The sequence below is a fragment of the Nelumbo lutea genome, chromosome 7 (genome assembly GCF_056320005.1).
Source record: "Nelumbo lutea isolate HS-2025 chromosome 7, American lotus-T2T, whole genome shotgun sequence".
NCBI classification, from domain to species: Eukaryota; Viridiplantae; Streptophyta; class Magnoliopsida; order Proteales; family Nelumbonaceae; genus Nelumbo; species Nelumbo lutea.
Window position 1 is genome coordinate 10875470 of NC_142690.1, and position 19482 is coordinate 10894951.

Below are 19482 nucleotides of genomic sequence, written 5' to 3' on the forward strand. Positions count from 1 at the left end.
TTTCAACATATCTGGATCCACACATATCATACCGTCATATATGGTTGGTCCCAGTCTTGTGAGATGTATAGGCACAGATACGTTAGAAGACTGTTGAGACAGTTTTTGTTGCGAGCAGATCCCAATTCAATAAATTGTTATAAATTGCATATGGTTCTAATCATGGTTTTAAAAGCTTATTGAGGCGAGACTGAACAAAAAGGCCTGGCCTCAATAGCATATCTTTTCATTGCCAAGGCTTAGGCATTGAGTTGTTAGAGCCCCACACCTTCAAGCCTTTAGCCTTGTGATGTGCAAGGCATAAAGCTTAAATATGGACATTATTTTGGAAATATTGTTAATGGGAGTTATATAATATATAGATACATACATATATATATATATATATGGGCTATGACTTAAATTGTCTTAAATTGCTTCACCCAAATAACTTTTTTATGGATTATGTAGCTAAAATTAAAAGTCTGAGGCTGTATTTGCCATTCCTTATTTTAAGGACTTAACTCTTTTTTTGAGGTTAAAAACCGGTTTGGCTCATAGTTAGAATCGAAATTATTTGAAATCGGAATTAGAATGGTCCATTCCTATAATCCGAATGGGAATTAAAATCAGCAGGAATAGAATCTCATTCCCAAGGAGAGGCAGGGAATGCCATTCCAGCAGGAATGGGATTCCAATTCCGCCCAACCAAACAGTTGGAATCGGAATAGTCCATTCTAATTCCAATTTCAGATCCCTATTCCCACGAACCAAATGGGGCCTCAGTATTGATAGGGCATTTTAACTGTAAAAAGGAGACAAGTCCTTAAAAATTAAAATAAAGAATGCCAAATGCAACCTAAAACAAACCAATGGAACTATAAAGAATAAACCAACCTCAATGCTTTTAAACAACAATGAAAAAAAAATTATTAGCTTAGTCCCTAGATCAGGTCAAATTCAGGTTGGCTCGGGTAATGTAAATACAAAAAAATAAAAACTTATATTTCCTTCATTTGTTTTTTCTAATAAATATAAGTACATAGCTTTTATTTGTTTTTTATGTCCGAGACTTATGCCTCGAGGCTTAGGACTCGTCCCTTTTACACCCAACTATCTTGTCTCCGCCTTTAGCTTTTTAAAACTTTGGTTTTAATTTTTAGTATTTTTTAACTCAAAGTAGCTATTTTCAGAATTGTATTCGCAGTTTCTCACGCTTGCCAAATCAAGATTTTCCAAGTAATGATTTTTTTTTAACTAATAATTTATTTTGTCATTACCATCTCATGTTATACAGGTTCACTCCATAAAAGAAATTAAAGGTACCAAGAAAATTTTCAAGCCAAACTTTCTTTTTATCATCTTTTCAATATCCTTTCTATCACCCTCAAAAAAGAGAAAAAAAATCCAAAACCTGGTTCTTTCCCATTCGTCCCCTTCACCTGGCTTTTCTACAATCAAGTTACCAAACAAAGCACTGGGGTTCAGTTCCAGACATTTGTCCAATTTTTCTTGGCCTATTAAGTGAGATTCAATTTTTAACAATGATGTAGTTTACCAAATTACAATGTTATTGCAGTTGATTATTAGTTATATCTTTGATGTTAGATTAGATCTTGTTAGAATAATTAAATTAAAGAGCATATTTTTTTCTGTCCAATTGATGTCTGAAGTCTAAATAGACTATAATGATACACTGCATTGGGTTTGAAAGAAAAGTTAGGAAAAAAAAGCCTGAGTCAATCACTTACACAAAAAAACAATTTATCTTAGTTTTAAATTTTTAATTAATGTAAGTGAAAGTAGGGTACATCTGTTTGTCTGAATTCAAATTTAAATATAATCTGATTAAGGTAATTCAGATTTGATTTGTGTTGAGAGCTCTATTCTTTTTATGTTTTGTTTTATGGGTGTTCATTCTTTTTTTTTTTTCTCCTAAGGCTGTGTTTGATTGCAATGTAAATGTAAAAATGTATATTGTATATTTACCCATTTTCGGTTTATGAATGCAAATACAGTTCATATTTTAAACTGTTTTTGCATTCATCTTGTTTGGTTGAAATTTGTGCAAGAGTGTGAGCCCATCATTAAATGTTCCAACTATCTTATGCTCCAATACCTTAATTTTGGTCAAAAAGTTAATTATCAAAAGAACACAAAATTGTTTCCAAAAAAGAGGTATAGCAATGCTCTCTTTTCAGAGTACAAAAGTGTCAAAAAATACATTTTCACTTTGATAACCATTACTTTTTTACATATCAAACAAATGTAATCGCAAATGCGAATTGGGGTACATAAATAGTTCGACGTTTGTATCGCAAACAAACAAAGCCTAAGGCTCAATTTGTAAGGAGTACAAATACAAATATGTACACTAAAAATATATACAAAATAATACAAAATACAAGGTTTTGCACTCTACAAATTTGTATTTGTACTCTTTCCAAACCGAGCCTAAGGTGCAGGAGTACAAATACAAATATGTAGGGTACAAAACCTTGTATTTTGTATTATTTTGCATGCATTTGCACTGCACATATTTGTATTTGTAATTCTTCCAAACTGGGCCTAAGGCTGCATTTGGAAACAATGCAAATGAAGTGTAGATCCCATTTCAGGGTAAATTTGCACTTTTGTTCATTTTTGCTTGTGTTTGACAACATTACATTTATGCATTGACAAATGACAGATCAATGCACATTTACATTGATAATAAGATGTAAAAGTACATAAAATAAATAAATAAATTTGTATTGAAGTGGGCTTTTAGTAAAAAAAAAAGCATATGCTTTTTATTGGAATTCATGTTTGCATTCATTAGGGCTAAAAGTCTGTTTAGTAAGAAGATAAATTTGTTAGTGCAAAACTAACCCAATTTTACAATTTATATGAACCATTTTACACTCTATATATTTACAATCACATTTATTTGCATCTTTTCTAAACGCAGCATAAAGGGAATATTTGTCTTTTAAGTTTCTAACTTAAATAGGACGATTGGAATACTGATTTATTACTCAAACAGGGCCAAACATGTAATTCTTATTTCAATTTTTGTTATATAGCACCCTGGTCGATTGGAGAACTTATCTTTGATCCTTTGCATTGCCCAAATTGATTGAAATTTTGATACAGCACTTGGATAGTTGAAATTAATTTAATGATTTTAATTGACCACTTTGATGATCTAAAATCTTCCAATTGATTTGATACATCAGTTACATGACCCGAATTTGGTACAGTACTTGAAAGACAGAGAGATCACTCCACTGATATAGGATACCACATTAGTTGTGTCATCTACCATTCTACTCCCATTGCTTAAATTGGTCGAAACCTTTGTACATCAATTGGATTTTCAAGATCAGGACTGGTTTTGAGGTTCAATTTTAATGGTCTAGATCTTTGGTAAAATGATCATAATTGAGTATTTTCTTAACAATATTCGTGAAGAAGGGTAAGATCATCTTACAAATCAAGGAAATAACATTTTAGGGTTTTAAAAATATATGCAAGGAAAGGCATATGGGCATATTCTTTCCATTTCTTTGACAAAATGCTAATAGAGAGGTTTATGTGTGTAATCAGGTGAAAAGTTTGGGTGAAATCTTCTTACAAAATAAATAAAAAGACTAGTGGGTCAAGTGAAAGACCCCACCAAACTATGGGGGGTATGTGGACTTTACTCTATCTTTTTTTTATAAATAATGTATAATATTTTGATCATTCTTAATTTATTAATGATATTCAGTATTTCAATTTTGAATCCAAGCCTGAACTAAACCCAATGGATAAAATTCAGTTGGGATTTTATGTTAATTTACTTTAAAACAAATGGTTGCAAACCATTATTGTTACCAACCTAAATTAAATCAACTGAAGCCTAATTTTGAAGCTTTGTTTGAATTTTCCATTATTTTTCAGCTTTAAAATAGGATTAGAGAGAATTAAAGAGTCTGCATGCTCAAATGAAAGCACCATCTTCTCATCCAAAATTCCCACACAAAAACATAACCACATTTTGTTACATATATTAATAGTAAAATGCCATCTAATTCTAACCAATTCTACTAAACATAGCCTAATTCATCCTCAAGTTCTGTTCATCCCCTGTGCTTGAGTTTGTTGGAGCAATTCAGCATTTTGGGTTTGACTACTTAAGGCCCAATTTCGCTCAACCTAACTTGCTTGGCTTCCTAGCACAGAGGTGAAGGTGCAGCTTCTCTCTCTCTCTCTCTCTCACTTTTTTTCTCTCTTCTTTCTTTTTCACGAATAAACAAATACGATATTAATCTGATAAACTGATCAGAACATTGGATTTACGTTTCTGTTTTCTCTTCCATTGATTACATCTTTGTTTAGTACCTCTAATCTGATATACAGATCATGAGCCATTAGTGTTTTGTGGTTTTTTTCTCTCTCCCTCTAGTATGTTTTTTTTTTTTTTTCTCCTGTCGTTCATCTCTTTGTTCCGATTGAGTTTTCAGTGTTTTTTTTTTTTCTCCTCCATTATTCTTCTGTTTGTTTCTTACCTGTATAGATTATGACTGCTGGGTCATTTTGTTTTGATTTATTCAGCAAAGAATCATGGAGATAACCTATCCGTCGAAGATCCAAAAGATGGAAGCAACATGGTCTGAGCTCCCAGAAAACATTATACAAAGAATTAGGGAGCGGCTAGATGTTGTTGACAAACTACGACTCGCTGCTGTCTGCAAAAACTGGTTATCTGCATCTAGAAATGATTAGTCTTGGATAATGGGTTCCTAGGATGAATTTGGGTAAATTTTTCCTAGAAAACACTTACCCGTGTAAGTAAGTTACCCATGTTCTTTTATTTCTTATGTAAACAAGGCAATGACCATTTTAACCATAAAAATCTATTATTAAAAGGGGCATTTTTGTCCCATTCAAGTGTTGGCAACTTTCCCCTAGGTGGGAAAGTTATTTATCCACCTAAGAAACGGCTATTATTTACCCGGATAAGTAATATACAGAAAAATAAACTTTTCCTAATCTCCACATAAATTTGAAAAAAGAATATTGGATTCTTTGTCAATGGGAACCAAAATCCCATTGACCAACTTTCCCCCCTCTCAAAATCTGAAAAAAAAATATATCATTAAGCTCCCACATCTATGTATAGTTCATTTGCTTCATTCAAGAGATGGAAGGTTGCTCTTTGTTCTTATATTAACCCTCTCACCAGGGTTATGATTCAACTACATGACATGAGAAGTTAGGACTTTCTCTACATTTGATGATCCATTGGATTATTTATGTCTTGATTATCCTTGGATAGAAGGTGTGTTCCTTTGATGTCCTTGGGTCGCATTCTTACATTCAGTCTGAAGGATTTTGGATGGAGAAAATTCCCCTGAATTGGGTTTAAAGCAGATGAAGGCATGAAGTTACTTTGCAATATCGTGGGGGATGGACAGATTGTCAAGGTTTGAAGAATAGATGTGGTCTACAGACTTTCCATATTGAAGATGGACATAGATGATGAAGCATAGATAATGAAAGGTCCCTGCCTTAGATTCCATTGAACCATAATGTTATGGGCTTAAGTTCATGAAAGCCCTTTAATTTTTAGTTAATTTGTTGTTAAGAATAACAGTAAAGCCTCATCCGAGTATAAATACTAATTGCATTGATCCAGTCCACTGGACAATAAAGAAAGGCCATTACCCAATGTTCCTAGCTATCTGAGGTTTAGGGAAGGGTAGTCATATGGTTGTACCTACCCTTTGGCATTTTTTTTCGCACAAAGTGGCCACCCACTGACTTGAATCTACTTTCTTCACTCTGGATTTGCTACTCATAAACTGTTCCCACATTCTTGCCCCACCTGACACTACAGCTGCGCATTGTGAATTTTTCCATGGAGAGATGTTCCCAATACACCGCGGTGATTTCCTATGGGTAGGGATGTTGGAACAGCTTGTGGGTAATAGATCCGAGCCCTGCATTCTACCCCTCCCAAGACCCCACTTAGCTGGCACCAACATTTGGTAATGGCATGTGACAGGGGTTAATCATTGAAGGGGGTGTTTGTCCATCTGTATAACATTGTTTTTGTTGATGTGATTGTTGCTTTTGTTTTCAAACACAAAGTCATACACATTGATCAACACCCCTTAAATATTCAAAAACACCCACCCACCCTCTAACGGCTGCTTGGTAGGAGCTTGCATGATCTTGCATTTCATGTAGGGGTTTGAACGGATTGAATTCGAATCGAACCAGTCAATATCTAAATTCGAATCTGATTAGAAAATTTGATATCCGATGGATATTAAAAATTAATATTCGAATTCGAATTAGATTAAATGTTCGATCAATTAATTATTTTAGGTAATTCATAAATCTATAAAATAAATATTTTATTTATATAAAGTATATAAATATATAAATTATTTATATATTTTTTTATTATATATAAATTATGTAAAACATTTAAATATTTTATATATTATATATAAGAATTAAATAATCGATAGAATTCCGATATTTATCAAATCGAATCAAGTCATATCTGAATTCAAATCCAATTAGCTATTTGGTATGAATAGGATATCCGAATTTGACTAATTAGACATTCAAATTATCCGAATTCAATTTGATTATGTCGAATCTCGAATTCGAAATCAGATTTTTGAGTACCGTTGACACCCCTAATTTCACTTGACAATTGGGAGAGACCCCTCAATAAAATAAAGGGATTATAGTAGTTAAGGGCAACTTTTGGCCCTTAATATCAATAAAAGTAATATACTTAAAAAAATTTCAAAAATGGGTTAACTTTTTAAAAATAATATTAATTTAGGGCAAAAACAATGTTCATCTTCTTCCTCTTGCAATCCATTCACCAGCGCCGCCGTCCACTACCATCCATCGCCGCCTCCGACAATGCCTCCGCCTATCTCCACCACCTTCGCCTCCTCTTCGCAACGTTGCCGGAGGTGGGCGGAGGCAGAGGCGATGGCGGCGACATTGGTGGTCATTCCTCTACCCAATGCCGCCACCTCTGCCTCCATCTCCAACAACGTTGCCGGAGGTGGGTGGAGGCAGAGGCAGCGGTGATACTGGTGGGTGGAGGTGGCGACGTAGGGCAAAGGAATGACCACCAACACTACCGCCACCGCCTCTGTCTCTACCCACCTTTGGCAACGTTGTCGAAGATGGAGGCAGAGGTGGGCGGAGGTGGCGGCGCTAGGTAGAGGAATGACCACCAGTCCCGCCGCCGCCCACCATCGACAACATTGTCGGAGGCAAAGGTGGAGATAGGCGGAGGCAAATGGCGGTGCCGGTGAATGGATTGCAAGAGGAAGATGAACAATATTTTTGCCCTTAACTGATATTATTTTTAAAAAATTAACCTACCTTTAAATTTTTTTAAATATATTACTTTTATTGATTAAGGGCTAAAAGTTGCCCTTAATTGCTATAATCCCTAAAATAAAATCATGCCAACAATTGCAATAAATTTCAAGGCATTACATGTGACAATTGGTGCGTTTGCATTTCATTGGGGTTGCGCGTGACATGGTTATAGAAAATGTTATCTTGCTTGGTAGCATTTTCTCTTTCTTTGAGGTGTCGTGTGGTTGAGACTAAGGCTGCAACTTGGGCCGGGTTGGCCCGAATGAAACCCAAACCTATCCTTAAAAGTCAAGTTGGGTTGGGTCAGGTTGATGCTTGGGTTAGGGCTAGGGTTAAAATTTATGAATCCGATTTTAGTTCGGATTGGGTTAGGGTTGACCCCTTGGACAACCTGACCTAACTTGAATCCGACTCCATAGTACATATCAAATATAAATATATGTTATATATATGACATTATACATTGATTTGTTTATATACATGATAGTTGTATAGCCCCTACTACAAACTATCTTTTATTTCTTTTAAAATAATCACTTCACTTAATCCTAATTGGAAATACCAAAACTTCATAACATTTTTTATGTTTTTTGAATATTTTATTCTTTATCTCCTCTTTGTTTTTTGCCATCCATAGCTTATAGAAGATTTATTATAAGCTATAACTTGTAATAAACTATAATCATTTCAAACACTTTTTTTTTGGATTTTGTACTTAAAAGAACCAATAAAAAATCAATAAACAAATACTAATAAAACATAGGATTAATATATATAGTGAAAGTTGAGTTAAAATCTGAGATTAAGAAGTTCTACAAGATTTTAAGGGATGGGAAGAAGGTTAGGTTGGGCCCAACCCGAAGTTGACTTTGGGTTGGATTGGGTTAGATTAGGGTTGAAGGAATTTAGTTAGGGTTAGGGTTGGATAAGTCGGGTTAAAGGTCGGGTTGGGTTAGGGTTACGGTTGGGAGTTTAGAACTTAGGGTTGGGCTCAACCCAACCTAACCCAACCCAACTTGCAGTCCTAATTGAGACTATATGGTCTGAACCACACCACAGTCTTGTGAAGTGTTATATAACTTAGAATAGTTGAGTTGTGTCAGCAAAAGTCCATCTTAATTTGACAAAGTGTATTTTGATCATTTACAATACTAGTACAAGGGCATATACCAATGCATGTAAGTAAAGGGCAAAATATAAATTGACATTATAAACTTAAATTTAACTTTTATGACTTGCACGAAAACCAATGCAAGTATCCGCTTTATAATAATATGGATAACATATGGCAATTACTCAATTTTATCATGATGATGTAACCATAAGATTTTAATTACAAGGAAAAGAAAAGGGTGATATTGTAGGCCAAAACCATCCATAACTGGTTTTAAAACATGCAACATCTCAAGGTAGAAATATCCAAATTTAATTCATTTATATTTGAATTTGTATCAGATCTTATCCATCCCTTTAATATTAGATTTGAATTGAATTTAGATTACAATTGGATATTTGAATTATATAAATAAATTAAATTAAAAATGATCAAAATATTATATGTTAATAAAATGAATTAAGGGTGTATTTGGTTGGTGGATAGGACTGGAATCGAAATCCCCAGAAATCAGAATCGGAATCACATATTCCTGACATCTATTTGGTTTAATCAGGAATCCGAATCGGATTCCAATTGTTGCTGTTTAATTCAACTAAAAGCTGCAATCGTAATCAGTCAAAATTTTCAATTCTGCTCAAGAACCTCTAAAACATTAGTAAACAAATCTCTCACCACAATCTTTGCCTGAGTAGTGATTGAAGAAATTCAGCCGACCTTCAGTCAATGCATTTGCCTTCATGATGACCTTGTTTAATGGCTTGAGAAATTCTGCCAGACCCGCAATGTCAGATTTCTGTAACACACAAAAGCAAACCAAAATTAAACAATGGCTGGAATGGGAATACGATTTCTAGAGAGTGGATCGGGAATGGCCATTTCCTCAAATAAGAGAATGCCATTTCACCCTAAAAAGAAATCGAATTCTGATTCCACCCAATCAAACGGCTGAAACATTCCAATTCCAATTCCGAACCTCTATACCAAACATATCCTAAAATTCACTTGTATGAAACTTGAACCTATGACAAACGCTTAATGATATATTGAATCAGATCGGATTATATTGGATAGGGATAATAAGTAACGATATATGCTCCGATTATAAACAGACAAACCCTTAATGATATTGAATTCGGCCAATTATCTACCGCTATAAAATACTGCCTAAGATATGTCAGGTTTTGCTCATTTTATGACAATTTCATTGCATGGATTTTATTTTATTTTATTTTTTTGCACATTGCATGAACTGATGAACTTGCCACGTATGTATTTGTGTAGAAATAGTCAGCACTGAAGGTAAACCCATTTATACATAAACAGGAATGAGGTGCTTACAATTTTGGGCAACGGAACAGTCTACGAATCACTTTTTTTTCTTTTACATATTCCAATTTGGCAGCACATTGCAATAGGTAGGGGTGCAACTGCAAGTCCCATTGCTAGAGTTGAAGAGTTTCAAGAGAGAGAGAGAGGTTTTTAATGCTGCTGATCAGCAGAGAGAGAGAGAGGTTTGAAAGATAGGAGACGAGACATTAAATTCTCTTCAACCAATATAAAAAAGATTAAATTGAAAATGGAATCTTATGCAGCAACACTACTCTGATCACTAAGCAGGAGAGTACAAATTATTTAGAAGGGTTTTATGATCAATGTACCATGATTTGGAATAATGGAAGGGACCCACCAAAATTGAAAATACTGTGACTCTTATCAGTCATGTACGAAATCTTGACACAAGTCAGACACTATTAAACACCTGAGAAGAGTATGACATCCTTGCCAGGAAGGAGTTGGAATATTGGACGGTTCGTAGGTCCATATTAGTGGAATGGGCATTGAAGCTAGTATTTTCTATTTTGACAATCCAAGTGCTGGCATGGCAGATCCCAATTCCTTCCTCTGCTTTCATTGTTTAGATAAGGATGAAAAAAAATCCATTTTATTATGTAATAAAAGGCTGTTGTGTTTCAAAGAAAGAGTGGTATAAAGTAGGAGGATCACATGTAATAACTAGGTTTTTTATTTGTTTTGTTTAAATGTATAAATGTATAATGACATGAAATAATATTGAAACTCTGAAAATCAACTTTTATAGAAAAGGGCATTTCTTCTTCTTTTTTTTTTTCTAGAAATCGATCTCCAATCCTGGCTCTATGCTGTCCTTTTTTATCGAGATCAACCTCCATCCTTTTGTTGTTTGTCTGGACCTTTCAGATCTCCCTAATGGAGTCTTCAATAGTTTAATATTTTCTAGAGTCTAGACCCAGACAACATAAGAGCATCATGGTCTCAACAAAATCTAAATCTGCAACAGGACTACCAGGGGACATTTCTGGATTTATGAAAATTTCAAAAAACCACACGATTGCATCTTATTAATGCATACGATGGGCATGTAAATGAAGGGGGTTTGCTCTAATCAAGCATGTTATAGGAGACGTCCAATCCTGGTTTTGAAAAACAGGGAAAGTTTCAGGTAGACCTGTTCATGGATGGACTCCGGCTTGGATTTTGCCAAAATTTGACCTGAGACCAACATAGTGTGAAGTCAGGCTCGAAGCCCAGCTCATGAACAGGTCTAGTTTCAGTCAGTTTTAATGTAGGAAAAGTTTGAGTAATATTCTTCTAGATTTAATCTTGTGTAAAATCTATCTAAAAGTGAAACTTCAGGCTATTTTTTGATGAATAATTTCACCTGATAAGATTCAGTTTTAGTATACATTTTACACAAGATAAATTATGATTTGTCATTCTGTGTTCATGCTAGAGCGTTCTGATTTTAGTGTTCATAATTTAACAATGGTATGGTTTTAAACAGAATGGAATGGATGATGATGATGGTGGTGGTGGTGGTGGTGGTTTTGTATCCATAAGTAATCAATTTTTTTGGTTTTAATGTTGCAGCCCTTGCACTGGACCAAAATCAGCTCGGACGATCCAAAACTCAACTTTAGATCGAGAACTTGGACGGCCCAGCCCAACTTACGAAAGATTGGCCCAATTCAAGCATAACTTGAGCTGGGCCAGTGGACCTTGAACCAGCATGGCCCCAGTTATGGCCCAATCAGTTTGACAATGACTAACAAAACCAGATCACATCATCACATGGTATCCCCTGCTTGAAGCTTTACTGGTTGGCAAATCAGGATGCTTCAAATCCAACTCTAGCCATTGAATTAATAAAACATCAACCATTTTATTTCTTTATAATTAATGCAAACATTATTTTGGCTTTATATCTACCTATTGTGATTTCTTCCAAGATCAGGCTGCCCGTGAAGTTTTCAAGAACAAACTATCATTGATAACCTTTCCTGGGGGCACCTAAACTTAGAACAGGAAGTTTCTAGCAGTTAAGAAGGTATTGAAATGTTGTGCTTTTCAATGTGTTAACCTCAGAGTGGATCATTAAGATAGAGTGGAATGGTCTGTCATTCTTGTAGATGATCCACTTGTAGTTGGGAATTGAGGTAAGGGCTAGATTAGGCCAAATTTTTGAAATAAAGCAAACTTGGGAAATTTTTTGCCAAAAAAGATGTGCTGAACTGATTATATATTTATATAAGGTTGGGAAATTTTGTCAAAACTTTTCTAGAATTCATTTGAAACTTATCAAGTCACCCCTAGAGTTGGCCCATGATTCTTTCAATTGAATTATAGATATTTCAGTTTATCTAAGCCTAAAGGAAACTAAAAATGAAAGCAAAAGGCCATTACCCAATGCTGGTCCTAGCTATCAGAGGTCTTGGGTGGGGTAGACTGCATATTGTCATAACTTTCATCATTTTTTTTTCTTTAACAAGTTTGTTGCTCTCAGAGGTTTTCTGACTCAAGATTTTACCATTACACCAAGTAATGGCCTCTAAACAAAACCATAAGTGCAGAAATATTAAAAACTTAAGTGGGAAAGCACCTGGTCTATCATTCAGTGGGCAGACCCGACCCGTGTAACATTCTAGCCAGAAACTGACGGTCCTAACTATTTAATGCACTAACTACTTTGCCATATTTTTAATGCTTCCTCAAAATGTCAACCTGCTGGATTATAAGGTTCATCAAATTGGCTCTTTGGTTTATTGTTGCAGGTTGCCCCAAGATGGGCATCAGTTTCAATTCTCTGTTTCCTACTATGGGATGGTCTAAACTCTAATAATCATATGACATCAAATATTCAGTGTAATAGAATAATCATGGACTTGGAAAAGAGAAATTGTGGCCATTGGATGGGCATAACTCTTTAGCATGAAATTTAGATAGTTTGGCATCAATTTATTACTGTACAGGTCAGTTACTAGACAGACATATCACTAGTTAGCATTTAGCTTCATGCTCTATGATTTTAGCTTCTCCATTTTTTTGTCCCTTTTTGTATGTTTTGTAGGGAAACTAATGAACATGGAAATGTAAACTGCTAAGTTGTTATTTCCTGTTTCCCCCATTTTCGATGCAGTACAGTACAGCTTCCTGTTCTGATCAACTTGGGATGAGATTTGTTTTCAACTTCAATTGTACAGTCATAAAAATCAGGCCATAAGAAGTATTTATTCATGGGATAATGTTTATTGGATTATAAAATTGTCTATTCTTTACCAAATCTGTTACTGACATCTCTGCTCTATTTGCCTGGCAAAGTAACTCTATCAACAACTATGTTGCTTGGCTTTTGTTTGATTGTCCATGCACATAATTTCTTCTCTTCCTCTGTAATAACTTAGTTTAGTTCTGTGATTGACAATCTTCATATTTTATATTGACGAAAAGCAATGGTGAAAGATATATCAATGAGTTTATGTGCTTTTCTGAACATTTTGGAATATGAATTCCTTTTCTATGGAAATCACCACACCATCTTGACATTCATATATATATATATATATATATTTCCAAAATCCAGTTTTATAACAGTTCAATCTTATTGTATAGAATTGATCTGTTATAGACTAGTAACTCAAATATCTCACAGGAGAAAATCACTTACTGGATACTGGACAGAAGTGGGTACTTACAACTGAGGTTGATACTATCCCCTTGAAGATGCTAAACAACACACTCAATACTCTTACTACAGAGTACATATAGTGACCTTATTCATTATACTATAAAACATCACAACTTAATTAATACATAGCTTTAGATTGTTAATAGAAATTATGCTATTGTATGTACAGAGTTCAATGTCCACACCATAACTTCCACTGTATTGTTTCTTCTCCAGAACTCCCAAGCAATGTTGAACAAGTCGGTTGTTTTATTGAACCTGTACCTTATTCATGCTGAACTATAGTTGTTTATGCCACTTCACTAATTCATAGTAAATCTTCTGGGCTTGAACAGCATTCTGGCCCTCAACTGCATATCAAAGATGAAGAAAAAGAATGAGAATCTATTTTTCCTATGAGCTCAGATCATCTATAAATTATTTCCCTGGCATCTATTGTTTTTAATCAAGAGTATCATAGCTCTTACCTAGATGCCCACCATTAGCTACAAGCTTGAATTGGTACTGGAGTTACTGCTTCAAAAGCTTGAACCAGCACTGCCACTCTCCTCTTGCTGCGAGATGGAGCAAGTTTTTTCACTGCCTGTTGAAGAGCATAGTCAACCATCCATTCCTCTGCACTTTTCCTTTCATCCATCATTTGATGCCTGAGATCAACCTTTTCTGCTTCAGGGTCAGGCTCCAAAGGAAGGAAATTTGGGCCCCTTGGGTTGAACTTCGTGGGTTCCTCCTCGTCCTCAGTAGGCCTCTTGCGTCTGACTGTTCCTCTTAGATTTCTGCAGGCCTTGGGCAGTTGTTGGTTGAAGCTGCTTTCTGAATTGATGATTAGTTTATCTTCTTCTAGGCTTACATTATTATTATTTTCCATGGGGAATGTCTTTGTTTCAACCAATTCCATACCATTTCTTACTTGAATTACCTTGTCTTCTTCACTTTCTTCAGTGGAACTGTGTTTGTTCCTCTTTGAATCATTGTCTTCCTCAGAATCTCTGGAACTTGTGATACCAAATTTACCTCCAACTCCCTGAACCTTTTCTGAGAGCTTTTGTTCCTCAAGTACATCACTCATGTATGATTGGTCATCAGATGAGTGGTCTTGAGTCTCTAGTGGGAGGAGTTTCTCATCTTCAGTAGTAACATCAAGCTTGTAAGCATCAATCTCTGTTTGTATTTGGTGGTTTTCGTTGCAATCTTCCTTAACCATCTCAAGATTATTGGCATCTTCTACTTTTCCTCCTGCTACGCCTTGGACATCAGCACCCACAACTGCGTTGTCTAGAGGAAGACTGCTTTTTGCCACATCCTCTAGATCAATTGACTCAGATGTTTCAATGTCAAGAGCGTTCCCTGCATCTTCAGAACGGTTTTCATCTATGTCCTCTACAGCTTCACATTCAACATTAGTGGTGCACATGGGTTCACCATCTTTGGGTAGAGAATATTGTTTGAGGAAGTTGTCACCTGATCCATATTCTCCATTCTTTTCTTCACAGGATCCTATTGGTTCCACCAATGAGACTTCAGAAGAAGTTGCAGATTCCATGATGCTGATAAAGATATCTGGCTGCGTATCTTCTCCTTTTTCTCCATTAACTATTGTAAATTCCTCAACTCCAGCCTCCCGATTTAAACCTTCAAAACCATCAGACCCTTCAGCGCTTACATCACTGGATGCATCACCCTCCAAATTTTGATCTCCGCCATTCAATTCAGAACCACTGTCTCCAAGTTCATTGATGTAGCTTTCATTTTCTTTACAGAACTCCTGCAGTTCTCCCACCTTTGGAATTTCCTGGTGAAAATCAACATGTGGTATTGCAGCTTGTACTTCCCCGCAATCCATATCTGTAACTTCAGAAACACACTCAATGAGTCCTGTCTCTGCAGGGATTTCAAATTCCAATTTGGTCGCAATGCAGCAATATTCCATACCTGTTTGGGATTGCACCAGGGGAGGCTGGTAGTCATCAACCTCAGCTTCTAAAAACTGATCATGTCCAGGAGATGCCATTGGAATGTCCATTTCTCCCATGAGAACATCTCCATTGTGGCTGAGATCGACTTCAAAGCTTATTTCTGAGTGCGGTGAATCATCAGTGAAGCTTTCATCAACTTTTCCATCATAATTCTCTGCTTCTGCCTCATCTCTATCTGACAACATACTAACATCGTCAAGATCTTCAGGGTTCAAAGCAAAATCAATTATTGCTTCCTCATCTCCATTGAGAATGCTTCTTCCAATTGATTCTGCAGTTTCTTCTCTTGGCTTAGCATAAATTTCTACAAAAAAATCCGTGTCCGATTCATCCATCAGAGGAGATATTTCTGAGCTTGCCAACATCGCGTCTTGAATTGTAGGATCCCTGTTGTAGTCCAGCTGACCCGTATCACTTCCCTTCTTTCCGCCCCGAGAAGATTTTTTTCTCAGTGGGGATAGACTTCTCAATCTCTTACTCTTCTGGGTTTTAAGCAGGCGTCTTCTCATCGACAAGAAACGCTTCAGGGGAGGCACAGGAGCGTGATGATGGCCATTGAGAGAGCAGTAGTTATATGGGCAGACCCTCGGAACTGAAGTTCCTTGTGCTTCTGTTCCGCCTGGATTAAGTATCAGAAAAGCCGGCAACTTTGAATCCTTCAGAGTGGATGAACAGGTAGCCCGGCCAACATCCAGGCTAGGACACAGAGCAACTCGGGAACTCTTCTTTATGGAAGGCCTCGACATTTTGAAACTAGACATCTTCGTTAAAGTCCTCACTGGTTTCAAACTAGATTGTTTTGTTAAAGCTCTCGCAGGTTTGTGACCAAAAGCAGAGTGCCTTGAGCAACTCGTATTCCTTCCACTAGAAATTCTACTATGAGGACTAGTTTGACAGTGATTCACCTGTGGACGCTGCTCCTTCTTTGCATCAGAACTGGTTGTGGGCTTCATGTAATTCGGAGTCGCGCTGGAGACCTTGATCATGGACTGATTCTGTGGACTAATACCAGGACTAGATGTCTCCATAACTGGCTTATGAATTCGCAGCTTTGCCGGTGTCACTGAAGAAGATGATCCCAAGCTCTCCAAGTCAGATCGCTTGAATGATCTTGACTTCTTTATTTTCTTCTTCAGCTCGGATGCTCCTTTGTTTCTCATGTCATGAGCTTGAGTAGTAGCTGGCTTAACAGCCGTTGACCGCTTTTCGGGCTTATCATGCTTCTGGGAAGCTGCTTGGATACCAAGCTTGCTGGGAGACTTTCTTTGAACCATCTTCAAAGAAAGAATATAACAAGACTTGGTCCAAATCCAAAGTAAAACATGAAGAGAGAATTCGAATTACATGAAAGGTTCTGGTTCTATGAGGAACTTGGGATATCGTCCTTCTTTTCTTCTGGGTTGAATCAATCAAGCTCTGAAGAAAAGTAGTCTTCTTCTTGCTGCTATGGCTTTCTGAAACTAGAGACTGTAGAGGAAGAGTGGTGAAGACACAACAAAGCAGAGAGATTCCAAGCTTGCTTTTTTCTTCACAGTAGTTGGCCTATTTGGTTTACCATCATTTTCATCTAAAATGTAATTGGGTTAAATTTTGAGCATGGGATCAGATAGGAATATGGTGCTGACCAGCAACCATGAGTAGAAATGGGGCCTTACTTGGCCGGTTCTTTTCCAAAACCAATTATGGTAACTGTTGGAACAAGAAAACATCCACCCCAGCAGATGGCCAGAATATTCTTTAACCATGGAATTCCTTAAATGACACAAGTATCCCCTCAATGGTTGAATGACAAATATGGTCTCAAATTTTGGTTACTGAACTTGTAGTCAGACTAATGGGAGATGGGTATCATGGTAATTCCATTTCCAAGGAAGGGAACCAACCGATCTAGGTGGGATGAGTGGAGACAAAGGCCATGGTCGGCCAAAAGTTGCGGGCCATGGGACTACTTTGGCAAGGGCCGATGCAGAGCAGCAGGAGGCACTCCACTAGTCAGCCCCTCAGCCTTTTATTCAAGATCACCAGTTGTTCTTTATCTTCATAACCGACCTTTAAGGCCTGAACCTTTATGCCTGTCTCATTTCTTTTTGAGAGAATTAGGGTTTATGAGCTCTACTAAGTGACAACTAAGTTCTAACTATTGACCAGAGTGTTCGAGTAGTTATTAGAAGTGCTGCATGAAGCCCACCTGTCTTGCCATGGCTTCCCACCATGAGCTCTCTTCTCTTCTTTTGATAAACATACAAAGATACATTAATTAATTACCAAAAGAGTTTGTACATGATCTGACCATGGGGTCATGGTCCCTAGCAAGTCATTCTTGCTCTCTCTTGGGGGAGAAAATTAACCCATTCAAGCTTATCGTCCTCTCAGCCCTTACAAACACTTTCTGCAAGCTTATCCTCCTCTTCCATGGCTTTTCTAAGTAGCATTTAGTATATCTCACATTAATTATAGATCCAGTGGTGGTTCTGAAGCTAAACTTATGATCTTATTGAGTGGAATTTTATTGCAATTCCCTTCATTGGTCAGGATTTACGGAATGAATGGTAGATGGGAAATCAGAATTCAATGAGGTCATCAATTTGGACCCAGTTTACCTACCAAAAACAAATATGGGGAAATATGACTTTGTATCAGAAAAGGGTAGGAGATGAAAATGACCTTGAAAGCAAACTAAAGTTTTTTAAATCTAGAAACTATCCTAGTTCTTGCCATCTGGATGACATAAATAGGCAACCGGCCCACCACCCTTTCTGATTCTTTGATCTTTTCTCTCAATAAATATGGGAAAGATAATAGCTAATATCAGTGTTGTCTATTGACTTGGGTGAGAAACCAGCTGAAACTAAACCGAGGTAGATTTTAGGTTTGGATCACTTGGAGATCCTCTTTCGTAGTTGGGACTGATTGTATGGAACTATGGATCCAAATCTAATTGGGTGAGCTCTGAACCCTACTATGTTCTCAGACTTTAGATCCAACTAGACCCAGTTTGTATCTGAAATGGATCAGGTATGGACCCAAGAACAACATAAATTCGGATGAGGACCTATATATAGTTGGTCCTGCTCCAAATCAACCCTTTCAACCATCTAAGGCAGTAAATTTATTTGGATATCACCTATCAAAATGAAGGAATATATGGATTCTCTCTCTCTCTCTCTCATATAGAGCCCATTTGTTAAAGACAAGGCAATGAAAAATACAAGCAAGTTCCTCTGTTGTCCAACCTGAGGTTGACAAAATTAGCCCGTCCAAATTACGCGTTGAGGAGTGTAGATGTAAGGCTCAGTTTGGAAAGAATACAAATACAAATTGTAGAGTACAATATCTTGTATTATTTTATTTGTATTTACCCTATACATATTTGTATTTGTACTCCTTCCAAACTGAGAATAAGGAGCAAGTAAATAAGCTGCTACAGACTCCTTGGTTGAGCCACGAACTAGTTCTCATAAACAAAGGCTAAGAATTTGTTGGACAACTCATCCATCTCTTTTTGCTGCATATGACCTCTATATTTTATATCACATGGCAGAATGCAACAGTTGATCCGAACTACCCCAATTAAATTCTCAGAGAGATCTAGAGAGAGACAGAGACCCATCTCTCTGATTAGTGGGTGGATTAGTGAGACCCATCTGGCCACAATGCCACATGCTATCAAATGTAGCATATGACAACTATACACCATTTGTCCCTGAAGATAATGGTAATACCGTAATATGACTAGTTGATTTTATTTTACTTTTATTTGTTGCTATTTTCCTTTTATTTAGAGTCTACTTGATTGGTAGTCAGAATTGGAATCATCTCTTGGAATTGGAATCAGAATGGTCTATTCTCATATTCTGTTTGGTTCAAACAGGAATCTGAATTGAAATTGAAATAAGCTGGAGTGGAATTTCATTATTCCCAAGGTTGGAGGGATGAGGGAATGACCATTCCAGCAGGAATGGGAATGGGATTCCAATTCCGTTCAGCCAAACAGTTGAAATGAGAATGGCCCATTCCAGTTC

The 19482-nt window shown here is 36.5% G+C and overlaps 1 protein-coding gene and 1 long non-coding RNA gene across 3 annotated transcripts; one reads left to right on the forward strand and one right to left on the reverse strand.

The window, feature by feature from the left end:
* The first annotated feature begins 3935 nt into the window (after positions 1 to 3935).
* Positions 3936 to 4886, forward strand: LOC148845064 (uncharacterized). Its single transcript, XR_016101827.1, has 2 exons — positions 3936 to 4192; positions 4558 to 4886. It is a non-coding gene; the product is annotated as an uncharacterized LOC148845064 (long non-coding RNA).
* Positions 4887 to 13442: 8556 nt separating this feature from the next.
* LOC148845065 (uncharacterized) lies at positions 13443 to 17442 on the reverse strand. 2 transcript variants are annotated; one of them, XM_088953886.1, is made up of 3 exons: positions 15417 to 17442; positions 13952 to 15329; positions 13443 to 13834 (listed from the first exon to the last, which is right to left on the reverse strand). In XM_088953886.1, exons 1-2 carry the CDS (start codon positions 16732 to 16734, stop codon positions 13966 to 13968), a joined length of 2682 nt encoding a protein of 893 aa, XP_088810012.1. In that variant the 5' UTR covers positions 16735 to 17442; the 3' UTR covers positions 13443 to 13834; positions 13952 to 13965. The 2 variants fall into 2 exon arrangements, with proteins under 2 accessions (XP_088810012.1, XP_088810011.1); XM_088953885.1 differs by having other exon boundaries at positions 13952 to 17180.
* Positions 17443 to 19482: the final 2040 nt, after the last annotated feature.

Coding starts and splice junctions, on each gene's coding strand:
- LOC148845065 (XM_088953885.1), bottom strand. CDS start 16,734: ATGGTTCAAAGAAAGTCTCCCAGCAAGCTTGGTATCCAAGCAGCTTCC.